At 40.0% G+C, this 22,190-nt stretch overlaps 1 protein-coding gene across 3 annotated transcripts in view; it reads right to left on the bottom strand.

Moving 5' to 3' along the window:
• The window catches only part of ZCCHC4 (zinc finger CCHC-type containing 4), a 54,749-nt gene that overhangs the window by 27,666 nt on the left and 4,893 nt on the right, over window positions 1–22,190 (bottom strand). For all 3 annotated transcript variants that reach the window (XR_009210466.1, XR_004244816.2, XM_032135644.2), the window contains exons 4-5: window positions 8,799–9,074; window positions 8,269–8,349 (exon numbers count right to left, since the gene is read on the bottom strand). Coding sequence is in view for 1 of the 3 variants with exons in the window: in XM_032135644.2 (XP_031991535.1) it covers window positions 8,269–8,349; window positions 8,799–9,074 (357 nt within the window). In the remaining 2 variants the exon portion in view is untranslated. The remainder of the gene's footprint in view (window positions 1–8,268; window positions 8,350–8,798; window positions 9,075–22,190) is intronic.

The following is a 22,190-nucleotide window of genomic DNA, read 5'->3' on the forward strand; positions in this document are numbered from 1 at the left end:
CTGAGCTGTGATATCCCCAATGGAACACCATCAGTTTTTGTTTGCAAGGCACACACAAAAGTTTATAAGCATGAAAAAAAGGTATCAATATATTCCATACATTATAAAATAACTTTATCCACATCCCCTAACCCCTACTCTGACCAGGACATTACAACTACAGGTGCAAGAAGAGGAAAACTAAAAGGCATGGCATTAAAGGTGAAATAGTTAAGGGGCCATATAAATCTTTCAAATTAAATCAGGCAAGATGAAGAGTTCTGGAGATCTGTTACAAATAACGTGAATTTACTTAACACTACTAAGTTGTATATCTAAAGATGGCTACTATGGTAAATGTTATGTTATATGTACAGTTGACCTTTGAACAACACAGAGGTTAGGGGCACAGCAGAAAATCCAAATATAACTTTTACCTTCTGTGTCAGTCCGTTTTGCATTGCTATAAAAGAATACCTGAGATTGGGTAATTTATAAAGAAAGGAGGTGTATTTGGATCATGGTTCTGCAGGCTGTACAAGCATACCACCAGCATCTGCTGGGCTTCTGGTGAGGCCTTAGGAAGTTTTTACTCATGGTGGAAGGGAAAGGGGAGCAGGCATGCCATACGGCAAGAGAAGAAGCAAGAAAGACAGGAGCAGGTGCCAAGCTCTTTAAACAACCAGTTCTTGCGTGAACTAATAGAATGAGAACTCACTTATTACCACAAAGACAGCATCAAGCCATTCATGGGGAATCAACCCCATGATTCAAACACCTCCCACTAGGCCCACCTCCAACACTGGAGATCACACTTCAACATGAGATATCAACTCCAAACCATATCAACTCCCCAAAAACTTAACTACTAATAGCCTATGATGACTGGATGCCTTACAGATAACAGTCAATTAACACATATTTTGTATATGTTTTATATACAGCATTTTTACTATAAAGTTAGCTAGAGAAAAGAAAATGTTATTAAGAAAGTCATTTGGGAGGTCGAGGTGGGAGGGTAGATTGAGGTCAGGAGTTCAAGACCAACCTGGCCAACAAGCAAGTCCCGTTTCTATTTAAAAAAATCATAAGGAAGAGACAATATTATTTAATATTCATTAGGTGGAAGTGGATCACCATAAAGGTCTTCATCTTCATAATGAGTAGGCTTAGGAGGAGGAAGAGGAGGAGCAGTGGCAGAAGCAGAAGAAAATCCACTTGGAAGTGAACCCGAGCAGTCCAAAACCATGTTATTCAAGGGTTAACTGTATTTTTGAAAAATTTTTTAAAGTAAATCAGAGTACTATTAACACCACAAAATAAAATTCAGAAAACCATTTAAATTATAATAGCACCAAAAATAATAAAACATCTAGAGATAAATTTAATAAAAGAAGCACAAAACTTATATACTGAAAATTACAAAATATCACTTAAAGAAACTGAAGATCTAAAGAAATGGAAGGACATCTCATGTTCATGGACTGGACAACTTAATATTAAGATGGCAATATTCCCCAAATTAATCTACAAATTCAATGCAATCCCTGTAAAAATCTCAGCTGGATTTTTTTTGTAGAAATTGACAAGCTGATCCTAACATTCATATGGAAATGCAAGACACCCAGAACAGCCAAAACAATCTTGAAAAAGAACAAAATAGGAAGACTCATACTTTCCATTTTCAAAATTTACCATACAGCAACAGTAATCATGACTGTGTAAGAGTGGCATAAGGATGGGCATAGATCAATGGAACAGAATTTAAAGTCCATAAGTAAACCTATATATTTGTGGTCCTTTTGTTTTCATTATGGTACCAAGACAATTCAATGGGAAAAGAACAGTCTTTTCAATAAACGGTGCTAGAGCAACTAGTCATCCACATGCAAGCAGTTAGACCCCTACCTCATACAATAAATAAAAATTAGCAGGCCAGGCGCGGTGGCTCATGCCTGTAATCCCAGCACTTTGGGAGGCCAAGGCGGGCGGATCACAAGGTGAGGAGATCGAGATCATCCTGGCTAACACACGGTGAAAGCTCGCCTCTACTAAAAATACAAAAAATTAGCCAGGCGTGGTGGCAGGCACCTGTAGTCCCAGCTACTCGGGAGGCTGAGGCAGGAGAATGGTGTGAAGCTGGGAAGCAGAGGTTGCAGTGAGCCAAGATGTGCCACTGCACTCCAGACTGGGTGACAGAGCGAGACTCCGTCTCAAAAAAAAAAAAAATCTCAAAATAGATTAAAGACCTAAGTGTAAAAGCAAAAATTATAAAACTCTTTGATGAAAACATGGGTATAGATACTCATTGAATTAGGCAAGACTTTCTTAGATATGACACGTAACACACAAGCAACTGAAGAAAAAAGAAAAACTGGACTTCATCACAAGTGAAAAGACAATCCACAAGATGAGAGAAAATATCAGCAAATCATATATCTGATAAGGGTCTAGTATCCAGAATATATTAAGAACTTTCACAATTCAACAAAAATACAAATAACCAATTAAAAACTGGGCAAAGGATTGATATTTCTCCAATAAGATAAACAAATGGCCTATAAGCACATGAAAAGGTGCTTAACATTATTAGCCATCAGTGGAATACACAACAAAACCTCAAGGAGATACCACTTCAAAAAGACAGACGATAATAAACATTGGCAAGGACATGGAGACATTAGAAACCTCATATATTCCTGGTAAGAATAAAATATGATGCAGCCACTTTGGAAAGTAGTTTGGCTGTTCCCCAAGAAGGTAAACATAGTTACCACATGACCTAGCAATTCCACTTCTAGGTATAAGGGCTGAACTGTTTCACCCCCAAAATCCTTATGTTGAAGCCCTAATCACTAGTACTTCAGAATGTGGCTATTTGGGGACACGGCCTTTAAAGAGGTAATTAAGTTAAAATGAGACCATTAGTATGAGCCTTAATCCAATCTGACTGGTATCCTTATAAGAAGAGGAAATTTGGACATAGTAAGAAACGCCAGGGATACGCACACAAAGAGAAGACCTTATGAGGAGACAGTGACCATCTGCATGCCAAAGAGAGAGGCCTCAGGAGAAACCAAACCTGCTACAACCTTGATCTTGGACTACCAGCCTCCAGAACTGTGACAGAATAAATTTCTGTTGTTTAAGCCACATAGTCTGTGGTATTTTGTTATGGCAGCCCTAACAAACTAATACCCAAGAGATCTGAAAACCTATGTTCACATGGAATTTGTACACAAATGTTCATAGCAGTATTATTCATAATAGCCAAAAAGTGGAAGCAACTCAAGTGTCCATCAACAGATGAAAAGATAAACAAAATTCGGTATATCCATATAGTAGAATATTATTCAGCCAAAAAAAGGAATGAAGTACTGATACATGCTACCACACGGGTGAACCTTGAAAACTTTATGCTAAGTGAAAGAAGTCTGACACAAAAGGCCACACAGTGTATTATTCCACTTATATAAAAAATATCTAGAATAGGCAAAGCATATCCATAAAGATAGAAAGTAGATTCATGGTTGTCAAAGGCTGGGGGCATGGTAAATGGGGAGGGACTGCTCACAGGGAGAGTGCTTCTTCTGAAGGTGATGAAAATGTTGTGGAATTAGATAGTAGGGATGGCTACACAACTGTGTGAATATACTGAAAACTACTGCTTTATGTATGTAAAATATATCTCAATTTTAAAAAAAGAAATGGGCTGGGCATGATGGCTCACACTCTGTAATCCCAGCACTTTGGGAGGCTGAGGCAGGCACACTGCATTAGCCCAGGAGTTTAAGACTATCTTGGGCAACAGGGTGAAACCCCGTCTCTACAAGAAATACAAAAATTAACTGGGTGTGGTGGCACACGCCTGTGGTCCCAGCTACTTGGGAGAGACTGAGGTAGGAGGATCGCTTGAATCCAGGAGGTTGAGGCTGCAGTGAGCTGAGATCATGCCATTGCATTCCAGCTTGGGTGACAGAGCAAGATGTTGTCTCAAAAAGAAATATACCTAAAATATCGCCGGCAGGAAGTTTTCAAGGTTATATATCTACTTTTTAAAATGTTTGTATGCATAAAAAAGGTTTAAAAAGCCAAAACCCATAATGTTTTGGATGGCAGAATTAAAGATCACTTTTCCTTTTTTAAAAACAAAGTAAACCAAGGACTCTTGCAATTTTAACAAGTTCTTTGAGAATATGCACTATGATATCACCTAGTCTCTGTTTGTTTAAGTAAGTCCACTAAAACTAGCTTGAAAAAGCTTGTCTTTAATAACTTAGAATCATTATATAACTTTTAATGTAAATTCAAAACCATACTATTAGAAAGATCACATTGTACCATTTTCACTGAAGTAAAAGTGCCAGTTAGGAATATGAGTGCTGCTGGCAACTGTATACATTGTCTTGAATAGTTTACTTATGGACATCTGGTTTTTTGTCTCTCCAGCACCTACATCCCTACTCTTTAAGTCGAATACCTGTTTCCTGTGGAGAACCGACTCCATGTGATTGGTCAGAGGCTGGCTGGAGTACCCCATCTGCCAGGCCACAGTGACGGCTCTGGAATAGGCAAGTGACCCCAGCCAGGCTAATCAGAACACTCTCTGGAGTTCTGCTGTTGGAGCTCTTAGGAAGAACTGCCTCTTTCCACTGGGCAGTTAAGCCGAAAACTAGACAAGCTTAAAGCTGCTGCCACCAACGTCCCTGGCAGTAGGAAGGAAGCTGTCTGCAGAATGAAATCAATACACAGAGAAAGACAGAATGAGAGGTGGAGAGAGAAAGAGGGAGCCCTAGCAACACTGTGTGAGGCTCACTATCTCAACTAGACGAAAGCCTGCTATATCCCAGACCTCAGTAATATAAACCAATAAATTCTCTTTTACGTGATTGGATTTCTAGGTCTCCAAGGAAAAAAATCCTGAGTGCCTTATTCTAAAAATATAAATAACCTAGAAACCAGTTTTGATTCCTCTGAAAATCTTTGTGGAACAAGGCAGGAGGATACAGGGAAAAAGGGAGAGATGGAAGGATGACAAGAAAGAAACTGACTATATGAGAAAGGCATATAAACAAGTTCAAAAGCAAAGTTATTTCCAAAGGATAGCTTAGTTTTTGGAGCCAGACTGCCTTGGCTTGAATTCTAGCTTGGCCACTTATAAACTGTGATTTTGATCAAGCTATTTAACCTCTTTATGCCTCAGTTTTCTCATCTGGAAAAATGAGGATGACGACAGCATCTATCTTACAGGGCTAATGTGAGGAATGAGTCAGGGCGAGGCCTGAAATATAACAGGCACTCAAAAAATACCAGCTATACCAGGCACAGTGGTTCACACCTGTAATTCCAGCAATTTGGGAGGCTGAAGGAAGTAGATCACTTGAGGTCAGGAGTTCGAGATCAGCCTGGCCAACATGGTGAAATCCCCTCTCTACTAAAAATACAAAAATTAGCTGCGCATGGCAGCGGACGCCTGTAATCCCAGCTACTGGGGAGGCTGAGGCAGGAGAATCGCTTGAGCCCAGGAGGCGGTGGTTATAGTGAGCTGAGATCGCACCACTGCACTCCAGCCTGGGTGACAGAGCCAGACTCCGTCTCAAACAAACAAATAAAAATACCCCCTATTAATAATACATTATAAGAACCCAAAAGTTAAACTTCTACCTTTAAAATAATGCATTTAGAATAATTTAATACTTTAGGAAAGGAACACAGAATTTAAAAAAAGAAGTTGCTATCTCCATGCATATCCATACAATGGAATATCATACAGCCAGCCATAAGAGGCATGAAGTACCGCTACATGCATGGGTGAGCCTTGAAAACATGATGCTAAGTGAAAGAAGCCAGCCACAAAGGTCACAGATTTTATGATTCTATTTATATAAAATGTGCAGAACAGGCAACTCCAGAAAAGAGAGACAGAAAGTGCTTGTGAAGGGAAGTGAACTCTAGGTTTCTTTTCAGTATGATAGAAATGTTCTAGAAGTACCTAGTGGTGACGGTTGCACAACACGGTGATTACAACAAAAACCACTGAAATATATACTTTTAAATGGTGACTATTAAATGAATTATATCCAATTAAAAATAAATCGAGTTAATCTTTAAGAAGTCTATATCATCATTTGTCAAGGATCACTCATGTTAAGCAGATGTTAGTAAAGTGTGCTAGTCCTGTTAACAAGGGATGAGTGGTTACCAGGCCAGACCTATTCATAAGGAATGAGACAGTATAGGTAATTTCCGAGTAATGTGCTTGTGTATGTCAGACAACTTAGAGTTGACTCAGAAATCTAAAGTAAAATAAATTATTAAAGCTACACTTCATTTTATTTTTTTGAGACAGGGGTCTCATTCTGTTGCGCAGGCTGGAATGCAGTGGTGCAATCTCGGCTCACTACAACCTCTACCTTCTGGGGTCAAGCAATCCTCTGACCTCAGCCTCCGGAGTAGTTGGGACTATAGGCACGTACCACCACGCCCAGCTAATTTTTGTATTTTTAGTAGCAATGGGGTTTCACCATGTTGCCCAGGCTGGTTTTGAACTCCTGGACTCAAGTGATCCACCTGCCTCAGCCTCCCAAAGTGCTGGGATTACAGGCATAGGCCACTGCACCTGGCCAGGCTACACTTTTATGATTATTATCTTTTCTGAGACTGAGTCCTGCTGTCACCCAGGCTGGACTGCAGTTACGTGAACTCAGCTCACTGCAACCTCCACCTCCTGGGTTCCAGCGATTCTCCTGCCTCAGCCTCCCTAGTAGCTGGGATTATAGGCATGAGCCACCACGCCCAGCTAATTTTTCTTATTTTTAGTAGGGATGGGGTTTCACCATGTTGGCTAGGCTGGTCTTGCACTCCTGACCTCAAGTGATCTGCCAGCCTTGGCCTCCCAAAGTGCTGGGATTATAAGCATAAGCCACCACACCTGGCCCAAACTACACTTTTTAAAGGGACATTTTACACTTTAAAAATCTGTTTGGTGCTCGGTGGCTCATGTCTGTAATCCCAACACTTTGGGAGGCCAAGGCAGGAGGACTGCTTGAGGCCAGGAGTTCCAGACCCCAAATCTACAAAACTTTCTTTTTTTTAAATTACCTGGGTGTGGTAGTGCTAACCTGTAGTCCTAGCTACTAGGGAGACTGAGGCTAGAGGATCACTTGACCCCAGGAGTTTGAGGGTACAGTGGGCTATGACCATGCCAATGCACTCCAGCCTGGGTGACAGAGCGAGACCCTGTCTAAGAAAAAAAAAAAACCTGTCTGCTTTGTTTTCAGGAACAGATCTAAATAAAAGGAAACACAAAGGATTCCTTCAATATCTTCAAGAACACATTAAAAATACTAAGAACATAGTGTCTTATAAATTCTACATGAACTCCTGGTATTAAACAATTACAGAAACTGAGAAGAGTATTTCTACAGTTTCTGTAATTTCTACAGAATTATAGACACAGTGGACAATGTATTTACCATCCATGTTATAAGTTAAAGGTCTGTATCTTCAAAACTACCACCAGAGGGGAGATTCAAGATGTGTTCCTCCCTCTGTATCATCAAGTCAGAAATCATCAGATGCCATTTAATTCCGACCCTCTCACAAAGTCTATCTGTCGGCTAATCCTCTGCTCTGGGACATGTCTATCCCCTACTTAGCACTCCCTTCACTCCAGGCTATGTTCAGTGAAAGACAATATGTACAACATCCAGTAAAATATACTAAAAGAAATGTCTGAGTTCTCACACTTCAAAGATCTAATGAAACAAAATGCTGGAAGTCTGATTAAGTATGAGGCAGTTTAGAATTATCTTTGAACATAATGTATGAGAAGAAACCTCACTCAATAGAGATTCATCTCTAGATTATAAGCCAAAGACAAACTAGACACATTCATAGAGAAAATCTAGGAAGCAGCGGCGGGCGCCTGTAGTCCCAGCTACTCCGGAGGCTGAGGCAGGAGAATGGCCTGAACCCGAGAGGCGGAGCTTGCAGTGAGCCGAGATTGCGCCACTGCACTCCAGCCTGGGCGACAGAGCGAGACTCCGTCTCAAAAAAAAAAAAAAAAAAAACTAGGAAGCACACCAGCAAAAGGAGAAATCAACTGCCTCCCTGTTTGAAATACAGATTACACGTTGAATTTATTTGACTAAAAAGTTTCCTCATAACAAATTACTACTTCTAAATGTAAACTAAAGAGTTGTAACAGAGTATAAACAATTAAAAACAGAAAACTATTAAAAAGAAACAGGAGACAATGAAAGGAAATACTGTATTTTGTAAACCTACCGAAAATCAATATCCAATAAAAGGCTTTTAATGTTAGACTTCTTGTCACCTGACGCTGTCAACTTGATCAGCTCATGCAACCTAAAGCAATTAGTGAAAGCAAATGTAATAAGAAATTACAAATGTCATAGACAATAAGCAAACAAACAACAAAACCATCAATGTTCTTCTGGTATTTATGATATTTCAATGAAACATTGAAGAGAATTTGGCAGATATAATCAAGGTTTCAATTTTGCAAATATTTTTTAAGAGCAGAACTTACCTGAAACAGAGAGGTCTGAAATTATAAACAATTTAGCAGTTAAATCAGAAAGAATCTTCTCTCATGCATCAGAAAGAAATCTACGAAGATTTTTCTCAAATGGAATACAGGTTGCAAACTCCTTAAGAGACGGACCGTGCTTTACATTTTAAATACTCAAAGCTTCATGCTATACCTTGCACAGAGTAAATAACTACTTAATAAAATCTTCATATAGTTTCCATAGTGGTGAGAAGATAATTCTTTAAAAAATCATATGACATACCTTGGTGTTCCAACACACAGTACTCTTCTGAATCCGAGGGCAGAAAGTAAGTCTACCAAGAACTGACAGCTCCGATCAGCAAACAGATACTGGGCATTTGTCTTCTTGTTTTCCAATGGATAAAGGAGTTGACTGGGCCTTCTTAACTGGGTGATGGACACGTCACTCAGAACCTGATGCTCACTATGTTGCCCCCAGTCATCTGGTAACAGCAACTGCTGACATCTTTGACAAAACTTTCTCTGAGTCAAGGGCAACTCAATAAACTTCAAGTACCTTCAAGACAAAATAAAACACAAAGAAATATATTTTAAGTTTATTGTTGTAAACACAACGTGTTTTGCCATTTTTAGTATCCAAAAAGTATTCTTACTTCCTAAAGAGTATTGCATAAAGAAGAAAGGTAGGAAGAAATCTGTGAAATGTTGGCTAGAATTTATGTCTGGCTGCACACCTACAAAGAGGAAAAGGATCAGCAGTTTCATAAGAATTGAGACGCTCCAATTTAGTCACTGAATGAAGATCAATATCCATTTAAAATGTGAACATAATATATTACTCAAACAACTTAGTAGTAATGACAACTACTATCAAGTTTAAATTTATTGACAAAGCCACATGTTCTAACTTTTATCTGTTAAACAGTCTGGCTCACTTGACAATCATTTTAAAATGAGAAATTAAGATCATTCTTCAAGTTCTTATGACATACTTAGCAAGAAAAAATTACCTCCTAAAAGAAAGATGTTTCTCGAAGCTCCTCTGTTCTTAGCAGTACTGATGGAGTTATAAGCTCACCTCCAAAACAGCAAGACAATATTCAAAGACTTAAAAAAGACTACACTGAATATCCCATTTGATTTCTTCCAAGTCACCCTTATATCCAATTTCAAAGTCACCATTTCTTTTTTCTTTCTTTTTTAATTTTATTAGAGATTGTTAGAGAGAGAAAATAATCATGGTCAGTATGTTTTAAAACTGCTGGTTTTGTATATGTGATGCCAGCTATGAAATCAGAGTAAGAAAACAAAAGAAAAATAAATAATATGATTGAGGACCGCGGAGAGTCAGAAATGTCTAAAACTAAGCAGGTTAAAATAAATAGCGCACTAAACAATCCTTATAGTTTGGGAAGAGTCATAACTTTTTTTTTTTTTTTTTTTTTGAGATGGAGTCACCCAGGCTAGAATGCAGTGGTGCAATCTTGGCTCACTGCAGCCTCCATCTCTCAGGTTCAAGCAATTCTCCTGCCTGGGCCTCCCGAGTAACTGGGACTACAGGCACGCACCACCACATCCAGCTAATTTTTCTATTTTTAGTAGAGATAGGATTTCACCATGTCGGCCAGGCTGGTCTCAAACTCCTGACCTCAGGTGATCTGCCCGCCTCGGCCTCCCAAAGTGCTGGGATTATAGGCATGAGCCATCACGCCTAACCTAACAGTTCTGATGGAACTAAATTCAGGAACTGCAGTGTAAAAACTGTGAACTTAACATGTAACCAAAGTGAGTTTTAAACTTTTTATATCTAAGCACAGTTTCACTTCAAAGCACCCAAGGCAGTGACAAACAGATATTCTGAATGGCTGCAGCAAGAAATAAGCTATTGTGCCGGTAATTTAAATGTTTCTATTTCTACGATAACTGTTCTTTTGACAGCTTTATCTAAAACTAGAAAGAGAAAGGAGATAGAGGGATATTAGAAGAAACTTCTTAGTAATTCAAAGTGAGAATGCCAGTAGAAGAAAGGGCCCTATGAAATAAAATGCAAGTGAAAGAACCAATAAACACTCTTCGGCAACAGAAACACTGAATTTACTACTATTACCTCTCATCACTAAGTACTAACAATGTTGAACAGGCCAGGAACAGTGGCTCACGCCTGAAATCCCAGCGCTTTGGGAGCCCAAGACAGGAGGATCACTTGAGGCCAGGAGCTCAAGACCAGCCTGGGCAACATAGTTGAGACTCCATCTCTACAAAAAACTTTAAAAAATAGCCAGGTGTGGTGGTATGTGCCTATAGTCCCAGCTACTTAGGAGGCAGAGGCAGGAGGATCACTTGAGCCCAGGAGTTCAAGGCTGCAGTGAGCTATGATTATGCCACCACACTCTAGCCTAGGCAACAGAGTGAGGCTCTGTCTCTAAAAGAAAAAAATGTTGACAGCTTCCACAGACAGCTATGATGGAGTAACAGAGACCAGATTTACCATGGGCCTTCAAAAGAAGTTTTAAAAAGACAAAATATATGAAACAGCAATTTGAAGATATCAGACAACTAGCAGCCCAAAACAGTGAACCCCGAGGGAAGGGAACAGAGGCGAGTGGTACAGCTGCCCAGCTTCCTGCCTGTGGAGAGCCGGCAGCACAGGGATGGAGAACCGAAACACAGCCCAAGGAATTGATGAGACAGAGCTGAGCACTCCAGGAGGCTAGGCGGCCAGAATTCACACGAAGAGTACTGGCGAATAACCAGGGAGGACAGGAGAGCAGAAAGCTGTACACTGAGAGAGAGAGAAAACGCTCCAAGACTAGCTGATGATTCCCCTCGAGTCTTCGGCTGAGTAATGAGCAGCACGTGCATGTGCAGAAACTCCCCAAGGTGAGGGAAAGAACCACTGGCCAGAAGCAGGTGGAATCATCACTGGAAAATACACACGGGTCTAGAATGGTTTGTCTCCCAAGAAACCAGAGTGGAAATGCCTCACAATACACAAGCACTCAGCAGGGAGGAAAAATTAGGCCTAGAACCACAAAAGGTTGCTCAGTCCTGTCGAAAAAGCTTAAAGACAAATCTTCAAAAGTAGAGTCAGCAAACTTTCTGTAAAGGATAATAAATATTTTGAGCTTGGCAGGCCATAAAGTCTCTCAGTCACAACTATTCTGTAGTGATACCACAAAAGCAAACACAGCCAAGTGAACAGGCATGGCCAGAGTTGGCCACAGGTAGTAGTTTGCTAAATCCTGCTCAGGAACATCACACTACAACAAGTAACTGTCACAGAACAAAATCAAAAATACATAAAAGAATTAAAAATATCCAGTATATAACAAGGTAAATTCCATACTACTAGTATCTAATAAGATATTACCAGGTATGCAAAGAAACAGAAAAACATGACTCATGACTAGAAAAAAAAAATTAGCCAGTCGTGGTAGCTCACATCTATAATCCCAGAATTTTGTGAGGCTGAGATCGGTGGATCACCTGAGGTCAGGAGTTTGAGACCAGCCTGGCCAACATGGTGAAACCCTGTCTCTACTAAAAATACAAAAATTAGCTGGACGTGGTGGAGCATACCTGTAATTCCAGCTACTTGGGAGGCCAAGGCAGGAGAATCACTTGAACACAGGGGGTGGAGGCTGCAGTGAGCTGAGATCACACCACTGCACTCCAGCCTCAGTGACAGAGTGAGAATTTGTCTCAAAAAAATAAAAAATTAAAAAATCAAAATCAAAAAGTCTAAACAAACCCAGAAATGACATAGGATGATATTGGTAGAGACATTAAAGCCACTTATCGTAACTATATTCCATGTGTTCAAGAGGCACAGGAAAGCATGAGCCTGTTAAGCAAAGACATAGAAAATATAAAAACATCCGGCTAGGTGCAGTGGCTCACGCCTGTCATCCCGGCACTTATGGGAGGCTGAGGCGGGCGCATCATGAGGTCAAGAGATCGAGACCATCTGGCCAACATGATGAAACCCTGTCTCTACTGAAAATACAAAAATTAGCTGGGCATGGTGGCACACGACTATAGTCCCAGCTACTTGGGACACTGAGGCAGGAGAATCACTTGAACCCAGGAGGCAGAGGTTGCAGTGAGCCAAGATCGCACCACTGCACTCCAGCCTGGTGACAGAGCAAGACTGTCTCAAAAAAAAAAAAAAAAAAAAAAAAAAAGGAAAATATAAAGAGACCAAATCTACAAAGGTTTGTTGAAATTATTTATTTAAAAACAAAAAAAACACCCTACATGGGAATAACAGTAGTTCAGGGGCTAAAGAGAAAAGCTTTGTGAACTTGAAGGCACGGTCTCAGAAAGATATAAAATGAAAAACTGCAGGGCCTAAATATGTGGAAATGAAGCCCTCAAAATAAAGGGGAGGGTGGATTTTGAAAATATAATAAATGATAATAGTCAAAATTACATCAAAAGATCCAAGAAGCTCAGAGAACCACAGTACAAGAAACATGAAGGAAAACTACAAGACACATCGTAATAAAATTATTTATTTATTTTCATTTTTTCAGAGTCTCATTCTGTCACCCAGGCTGGAGTACAGTGGTGTGATCACAGCTCACTGCAGCCTTGACCTCCCAGGCTCAAGCGGTCCTCCCACCTCAGCCTCCTCAGCAGCTGCAACTACAGGTGCTTGCCACCACACCTGGCTAATTTTTCTATTTTTTGTAGAGATAGGGTTTTGCCATGTTGTCCAGGCTGATCTAAACTCCCGGGCTCAAGTGACCCACTTGCTTTGGCCTCCAAAAGTCGTGGGATTATAGGCACGAGCCACTGCACCTGGCCAGAATTATTTAAAATCAATGATAGGCTGGATGCAGTGGCTCATACTTGTAATCCTAACACTTTGGGAGGCCAAGGTAAGAGGATCACCTGAGCCCAGGAGTTCAAGACCAGCATGGGAAACATGGCAAGACCCTGTCTCTACAAAAAAATACAAAAATTACCCAGGTGTGGTGGCAAGCGCCTGTAGTTGCAGCTGCTCAGGAGGCTGAGGTGGGGGGACCGCTTGAGCCTGGGAGGTCAAGGCTGCGGTGAGCCGTGATTGCACCACTGCACTCCAGCCTGGGTGACAGAGCAAGATCCTTTCTCTAAACAAACAAACAAACAAACAATGATAAAGAGAAACCAGAGGAAAAAAGATAGATTGTGGACTGGGCACGGTGGCTCAAGCCTGTAATCCCAACACTTTGGGAGGCTGAGGTGGGCGGATCACTTGAGGTCAGGAGTTCGAGACCAGCCTGGCCAACATGGCAAAACCCCATCTCTACGAAAAATACAAAAATTAGCTGGGCATGGTGGTGGGTGCCTGTGATCCCAGATCCTCAGGAGGCCAAGGCAGGAGAATTGCTTGAACTTGGGAGGCAGAGGTGGCAGTGAGCCGAGATCGTGCCACTGCACTCCAGCCTGGGAGACAGAGTGAGACTCCGTCTTGGGAAAAAAAAAAAGATAGATTATTTACAGAGGAACAGAGATAAAGATAAAAATGACATCAGGCTTCTCACTGAAAACAGTACAAGCAAGATGACACTGGGTCAATACCAATTCTACAGAAATTCTTTCAAAAAACTGAAGAGAGTACACTTCCCAATTCATTTCATGAGGCCACCATTATCCCAATACCAAAACCAGGAAAAAAAATTACAAGAAAACTACAGACAAACATGCCTTAAGATGCGGAGGTTATCCTGGGTCATCTGGGTAGACTCAACATAATTACAAGGGTTCTTATAAGCCAGAGGCACTGGAGTGAGGGAGAAGATTATGTGGTGACAGAAGCAGAGACTGGAGTGATGTGCTATGAAAACGGAGCACGGGGCCACAGCCAAAAGATGTAGGTGGCTCCAGACGCTGGAAAAAGCAAGAAACAAATTCTCTTCTCAGAGTCCTCAGAAGGAACTAGCCCCACCAACAGCTTAACTTTAACCTGCTTTAGTTGATTTTGGACGTTGGGCCTCCAGAACTGGAAGAATAAATCTATGTTGTTGTAAACCACTAAGCTTGTGGTAAGTTGTTCCAGCAGAAACAGGAAAACTAACGCAGGTGCCAAATCAATTCAACAAGGAAAGGATAATATTATCAACAAATCGTGCTGGAAAAGTTTTTTTTTCTCTCTCTCTCTAATCCCACAGCAGATAAGGTGCTGGAAAAGTCTGAAAGCCATATGCAAAGCAATGAACCTTGACTCTTACCTCACTTCACATAAAAAAAACTAACCCCGAATACATCATAGACCTAACTCTAAGAACTAAAACTAGAAAACTTTAAAGAAAACATATTAGAAAGTAATAATGACTGTGTTTGGCAAAGATTTCTTAAATAAGACTCAAGCAAAAGTGTAAGAATCAATAATATGAACTTCGTCACGACTTAAAATTTTTTTCTTCAAAAGATACTATTGTGATAAGTGACAAAAATAAATAAATTGGACTTAATAAAAAATTTAAACTTTTGCACAGCAAAGGATACCATTAAGAAAGTGAAAAGACAGCACAGTGGCTCACGCCTATAATCCCAGTACTTTGCGAGGCTGAGGCAGGCAGAGGGCTTGAGGTCAGGAGTTCGAGATCAGCCTGGCCAACATGGTGAAACACCATCTCTATTAAAAAAAAAAATTAGCCGGGTGTGGTGGCACATGCCTGTAATCCCAGCCACTCAGGAGGCTAAGGCACGAGAATCACTTGAACTCAGGAGGCGGAGGTTGCAGTGAGCCGAGATGGCACCACTGCCAAAAAAAAAGAAAAAAAAAAAAAGAGAGTGAAAAGCCAACCCAAGAATGGCAGAAAATATTTCAAATTATATGCCAGGTAAAGGAACTGTATCCACAATGTATAAGGAATAACTCAACAATAAAAAGACAATTAGCCCAATTCAACAATAGCAAAAGAACTGAATAGACATTTCTCCAAAGATAATACAAAAACAGTCAATAAGCACATACAAAGATGCTCCATGTCACAAACACAAATTAAAATCACAATGCAATATCACTTCACAATGGCTATAATTAAAAGGACAGATAATAACAAGTGTTGTAGGAGACAGGAAAAAATCTGATTCCTCATACGTTGCTGATAGGAATGTAAAACGGTGCAGCTACTTTGGAAAAGTTTGGCGGTTTTGGAAAAATTAAACGTATATCCACCATAATGATCCAACCACTCTATTCCTAGTATTTACCCAAGAGAAATAAAACCATGAGTCCATACAAAGACATATACATAAATGTTCATGGCAGCTTTTTTCTAAGAGTCAGTAACTCAGGAAACTTATATGACTACAAACAGGTAAATGGAAATATCCATAAAGTGGAACATTATTCGTGAATAAAGGAATGAACTGTTGACAAACACATCAACATGGATGAATATCAAAAATATTTATGCTAAATAAAGGAATGCACCTGCCCTTAAAAAACAGTACATACTGGTCCATACTGGCCAGGCACAGTGGCTCATGCCTATAATCCCAGCACTTTGGGAGGCCGAGGCAGGCAGATCATGAGGTCAGGAGACAGAGACCACCCTGGCCAACATGGTGAAACCCCGTCTCCACTAAAACACACACACACACAAAATTAGCCAGGCGTGGTGTGCACCTGTAGTCCCAGCTACTTGGGAGGCTGAGGCAGGTGAATCGCTTGAACCTGGGAGGTGGAGAGTGCAGTGAACTGAGATTGCACCATTGCACTCCAGCCTGGCAACAGAGCGAGACTGTCTCAAAAAAAAAAAAAAAAAAAAAAGTACATACTGTATGATTACCTTTATATAAACTTCTAGAAAATGCAGACTAATCTATAGTGACAGAAAGCAGATCAGTGGATTTCTGGGGACCCTAGGGGAGCAGGGATATAAAATAGTGGGGCAGCCAGAAACTTCTGGAGGTAATAGTATGTTCATTATCTTGACTGTGGTGATGATTTCATGGGAAGATGTATATGTCAAAATTCATCAAATGGTACATTTTAAATATGTGCAATTTATTATATGTAAAGTATCATACCTCAGTAAAGGTAAAAACGTCAGGGGAAAAGTGAATTTTCTGCTAACGATCCCCATATCACTAGGGTGACCACACATCCCTGGTTGCCCAGAACAGTCCCAGTTGATATCTTCCATCCTGGAGTTCTATCTGGTTATTGCCTCCTTCCCCTCCAGTCTCAAGAAGTATCTGGGTCTGGATTTAAATTCTATAGTCACCCTACACACAACCCCCACCATATTGTGAAAATTAAATCAAATTCCAAAAGTGCTATATCATAAAGAGTAATAATCTCAAAGAACTACAAAACACCAAATTTTAAAAATACATGTTTTCATAGTGATATTAAAAAAAAACAACAACAACAACAGAACAATGATCCTGATTAATCAACTTTGGAAGTTGCTGCAGTACCAAATCATTTTTCTAAAAACTAGTTAAAAAGGACAGGAGGGGAAGGATGAAACATTTATCTTTTCTTTCCCACATGAACTGTAACAAAGTAAGCTAACAGTTGATGAAACAAAGTTCTTTTTTACAGAAGAATTACAGCTAATGAATGCATAAACAATGACAAGATTCCAAAACCTTTTACAACCTCTGGGCAATGATCATCAGTTACTGCTAAAATCATTAGACAAAGGGCTGATGGGGAGCTTTGTAATGGATGGTTTACCTGAACATGTGATTAATCTTAATATCACAAAAAGTGAACAACCAAACATCATCTGCCTTTTGATGTGATGCAAAGAATTAGCCTTAAGAGGCGACTATAGTTGCTACTGGGGAAGAAGAAATGCAGAGGTGGAAACAGGAGTATTGATTATTCTTTGCAAATGCACTCTCATAGAACGATTTGATTCTACCACCACATATAGATTTTTTAAACTGAGATACAATTCATGTACCATATAATTCACCCTTTCAAAGTGGACAATTCAGGCCAGATGCAGTGGTTCATGCCTGTAATCCCAGCACTTTGGGAGGCCAACGTGGGTGGATCGCTCGAGGCCAGGAGTTCAAGACCAGCCTGACCAACATGGCAAAACCCCATCTCCACTAAAAATACAAAAATTAGCCGGGCATGGTGGCGTGCACCTGTAATTCCAGCTACTTGGGAGGTTGAGACATGAGAATCTCTTGAACCCAGGAGGCAAAGGTTATGGTGAGCCAAGATCACGATGCCACTGCACTCCAGCCTGGGTGACACAGTGGGGCTCTGTCTCAAAAAAATAAAAAATAAATAAAGTGTACAATTCAGTGGTTTTTAAACAGAAGTCTTTTATTAATTAAAAAAGGTTAAATCAAAAATGATATGTGGCTATTGTATGATTCTGTTTATATGAAACATCTAGAATAGGCAAATCCATAGAGACAGAAAGCAGAATAGTGGTTGCTAGAAGCTGGAGTGGGGAGTGGGGAAATGGGAGTAACTGCTGACAGGCACGAGGTTTCCTTTTGAGGTGATGAAAATGTTCTGGAAATATATTGTGACAGTTGTACATCTTTGTACAGTGAGCCATGATCGTGCCACTGCATTCCAGCCTGAGTGAGAGAGCAAGACCCTATCTCAAAAACAAACAAACAAACAAATAAATAAAAAGAGAGCCTGTCAGCCTGCATCACAAAGCAAAATCCAACCACTCTATTTCATCATTTCTAAGGTGTATATTTTTTTCACATTTTAGCATCTGCAATATGGAGATATGATTTGTAATTGCCGTCAGCCAAACAGAGGCCAAGATATAGTTCAGACCTCGTGAAAACTTAGTCCTTGCTCTTGAAGCTGTCATGTCTTCAGGCAAGTGTTGTGCATGGCTGGAACTACAGGTGGAGAGTTAATTGCCATCACCCTATGATTCGTTACTGAAACACATCATGTACTTTCAGTCAGCCACCAGCACAGAGCAACAGGACATACATTTGACATCAGAGAAGTAAATATCCCTTGGCCAGGTACTGTGGCTCACACCTGTAATCCCAGCTACCCGGGAGGCTGAGGCAGGAGGATCACTTGAGTCCAGGAGTTCCAGATCAGCTTGGGCAATATATTGAGACCCCCATCTCTAAAAATATTTTAAAACATTAGCCAGAGTCAGGTGCCGTGGCTCACACCTATAATCCCAGCACTTTGGGAGGCTGAGGTGGGTAGATCACTTGATGTCAGGAGTTCAAGACCAGCCTGGCCAACATGGTGAAACCCTGTCTCTACTAAAAATACAAAAATTAGCTGGGCATGGCAGCAGGCGCCTGTAATCCCAGCTACTTGGGAGGCTGAGGCAGGAGAGTCGCTTCAACCCCAGAAGTGGAGGTTGCGGTGAGCCAAGATCACGCCACTGCACTCCAGCCTGGGCGACAGAGGAAGACTCCATCTAAAACAAACAAACAAAATTAGCCAGGAAGACCCCTTAATCCCCAAAGTTGGAGGCTACAATGAGCTATGAATGCACCACTGCACTCCTGCCTGGGCAACAGATGAAACTCTGTCTCCAAAAAAAGAAAGAAAAGAAAGAAGAGAAAGAAAAGGAAAGGAAGAAAGAACGGCAGCAAGAGTGAAAGAGAGCGAGAGAGAGAGAGAAAGAAAGAGACAGAGAGAGAAAGAAAAAATATACAAATATACCTGGTTGAAAGAATAACAACAGTACTTAAGGCCTTTAGAGGACCTAAGAAAGGAAAATCCCACAAGTAGAGGAAGTTGTATCAGGTTTTGTTACTCAAATATGGTCAAAAGGACTACCTATCACCCACTGAGTACACCAGCTGAAGGCAGAAGTTGCAAAATCACTAGGAAGGGAGGAAAGAAAGTTCAAAGCAATGAGGGGCTGATGTGCTGATGATTCACTCACCTTAAGGAGCGGAGTTTAATCATTTTTAAAAGAAAGAAAAGAAGAACACCGCAAAATGAACCTCCACTTACATGATACATCTTTGTGCCTTGTCAATTACCTCTTTCCTTTAAGTATTTCCAAACTGCCCTTCAGAAAGCTTCACTGCTAGTTTATTAACCTTTTCTTGATAAAACATAAACTGAGATCTTGTGCATATTTCTCTCTATTCAAAATCACAACATAATCAGCAATTATCATGCCTTAAATTTAACATTCAGACACACGGCCTTTTAAAAGTTTGGTAGAGAGAACATGAGAATATGAAGTGCTCAAGATTACTCGGCTCTCCCCCCTTACTCGTATTTACAACACATTCCCCAGGGGGAGAGAAATTCATTCTGCTGCATGGCTCAGCATGATTCACAAATTGCAGGCTAGCATTTTGAAATGTCATTTTTATTGATCTCCATTTGATGTTCCATTTGCCTTTCCTGGAGTACACAAATTATGTTTATGGCATTTCTCTAATAGCAGACTTTGAAAATCTCAGTTTAAATGAGATCTGAAAAAAAATAACCAAATGAAATATCAACGAAACAAAACTATTTGGATGCACATAAATTAATGCTGATTTTAGCATTTAAATATCTTCTCTAAGACGGCATAGGTCACAATAACGGTGCAAACATACTATATAATAAACATAACACATTTCAGAGCATAACAGGCAGCTAAAAACTATTTTAAAAAAAAGCAAATCTCAGGCACAAAATGTAAATATGTCAACTGAACACATATGAAACATAAAGCATGGTTCAAAGAGTGACATTAGAAAAATGAAAATCAAGTCCTACTCTGTAAACCTAGAAATCTGTGCAGCGCTACCAATCCCATAATAAAAATCAGCTAACAGGTCAATTTATCTTGCTAGCTACCACAAGTCCTTACAAATGATTTTAAAAATAAATTAGTCAATGAAAAGCTATTGTAACTGCACAAGAACATGAAAAATTTGCTTTATAGAATATGTATAATTTTAAGAATCAGTATAAAGTTTAAATGCAGTTTAATATTTTCAAATATAATAGTTGTTTAATAAGCTAACTTATAAATGAGTTATACAAAATTAAATTATCCACATTAGAAAATAATTACACTCTCAAGCAATAGTACATCATCCTTAGGTCTACTTACACATAAGAATGAACTGCTAGACTCAAGCTGAAGACAAAGAAAATAGGTTATTTATTATGCCATTGATTTTAAAAAGCCACAATTATAATAGGACTCTTTATCTTAAGACACTGAATATTTTCAGAAGAATGACTGATTTCAAACCGTTTGCTCCAGAGAAAGCATATAATAAAGCATAGGAACATTGATTACAAAGTGATACAGTGAAATCAATGATATTAAATTTCTACCCATCTTCCAAAACCTGTTCAGATGCCCTCTCCTTACCCTGTATTGATCACCTAAGCCACAAGTTACGCCCTAAGGCTTCTGACTTCCAAAGCACTTAGCCTTTTCTTTTTTCTTTTTTTTTTTTTCTTTGAGACTGAGTCTCGCTCTGTCGCCCAGTCTGGAATGCAGTGGCGAGATCTCGGCTCACTGCAAGCTCCGCCCTCCCAGGTTCAGGCCATTCTCCTGCCTCAGCCTCCCGAGTAGCTGGGACTACAGGTGCCCGCCACCATGCCCGGCTAATTTTTTTTGTATTTTTAGTAGAGACGGGGTTTCACTGTGTTAGCCAGGATGGTCTCGATCTCCTGACCTCGTGATCCGCCCACCTTGGCCTTCCAAGGTACCGGGATTACAGGTGTGAGCCACCGCGCCCAGCCAGCACTTAGCCTTTTCTATGAATACTGTGGATACTTAACACACCTTACTTTATACTAAATTATCTTTATTTATATATATCAACTCCATTACTAGCATTTTAAATGCTTTTTGAGCCTTCAGTAAATATCTGCTGAATGAATGAATGAGTGAATGAATGACTAGGTGGACAGATGGTTGGATGGAGACTTCTGGCAACACAATCCAAGGTAATGGGTCACAGATGGTTTAAGATATTGAAAAGCATTTTATTGAGACATGCTGGCAAGAATTAGCACTAGATAAAAGATGAAATTATGGCCCCCCCCAAAAAAGTAACCCTTTGGAAATTCTTTAATAATTCATATTTTACCCAGCTTTTATGTTCTAATTAATATAAAATATGAATTTCAAAATTTTTTTTATCAAAAAAAATACTCTGGCACTACAAAGATAAGAACAGTGGTTTAGGCCTGGCATGGTGGCTCACGCCTGTAATCCCAGCACTTTGGGAGGTCAAGATGGGCAGACCACCTGAGGTCAGGAGTTTGACACCAGCCTGGCCAACATGGTGAAACCCAGTCTCTACTAAAAACACAAAAATTAGCTGGGCATGGTGGCAGGTGCCTGTAATCCCAGCTACTCAGAGGCTTGAGATAGGAGAATCACTTGAACCCGGGAGGTGGAGGTGGCAGTGAGCTGAGATTGCGCCACTGCACTCTAGCCTGGGCGACAAGAGTGAAACTCTATCTCAAAAAAAAAAAAAAAAAAAAAAAAAGAGCGAAAAATAAAAAAACCAGTGGTTTAGCTCCAAACTAAAATTTTACTATGCATAGAAATAAGATCACCTAGATTTTCTTACAGAGTTTAATTAAATCATCAATATCCTTCTAACAGAAACATGCTTATCAGATAAAAGTGTTAAGGACAGAGTACAAAATTATGTATACATTATGGCTACAAACAAACCTGGCATAGGAAAAGAAGCCAGAAGGAAATAATACAAAATGACCAAGGTGATGAGT

Source organism: Hylobates moloch, unplaced genomic scaffold (genome assembly GCF_009828535.3).
Source record: "Hylobates moloch isolate HMO894 unplaced genomic scaffold, HMol_V3 SCAFFOLD_17, whole genome shotgun sequence".
NCBI lineage: Eukaryota > Metazoa > Chordata > Mammalia > Primates > Hylobatidae > Hylobates > Hylobates moloch.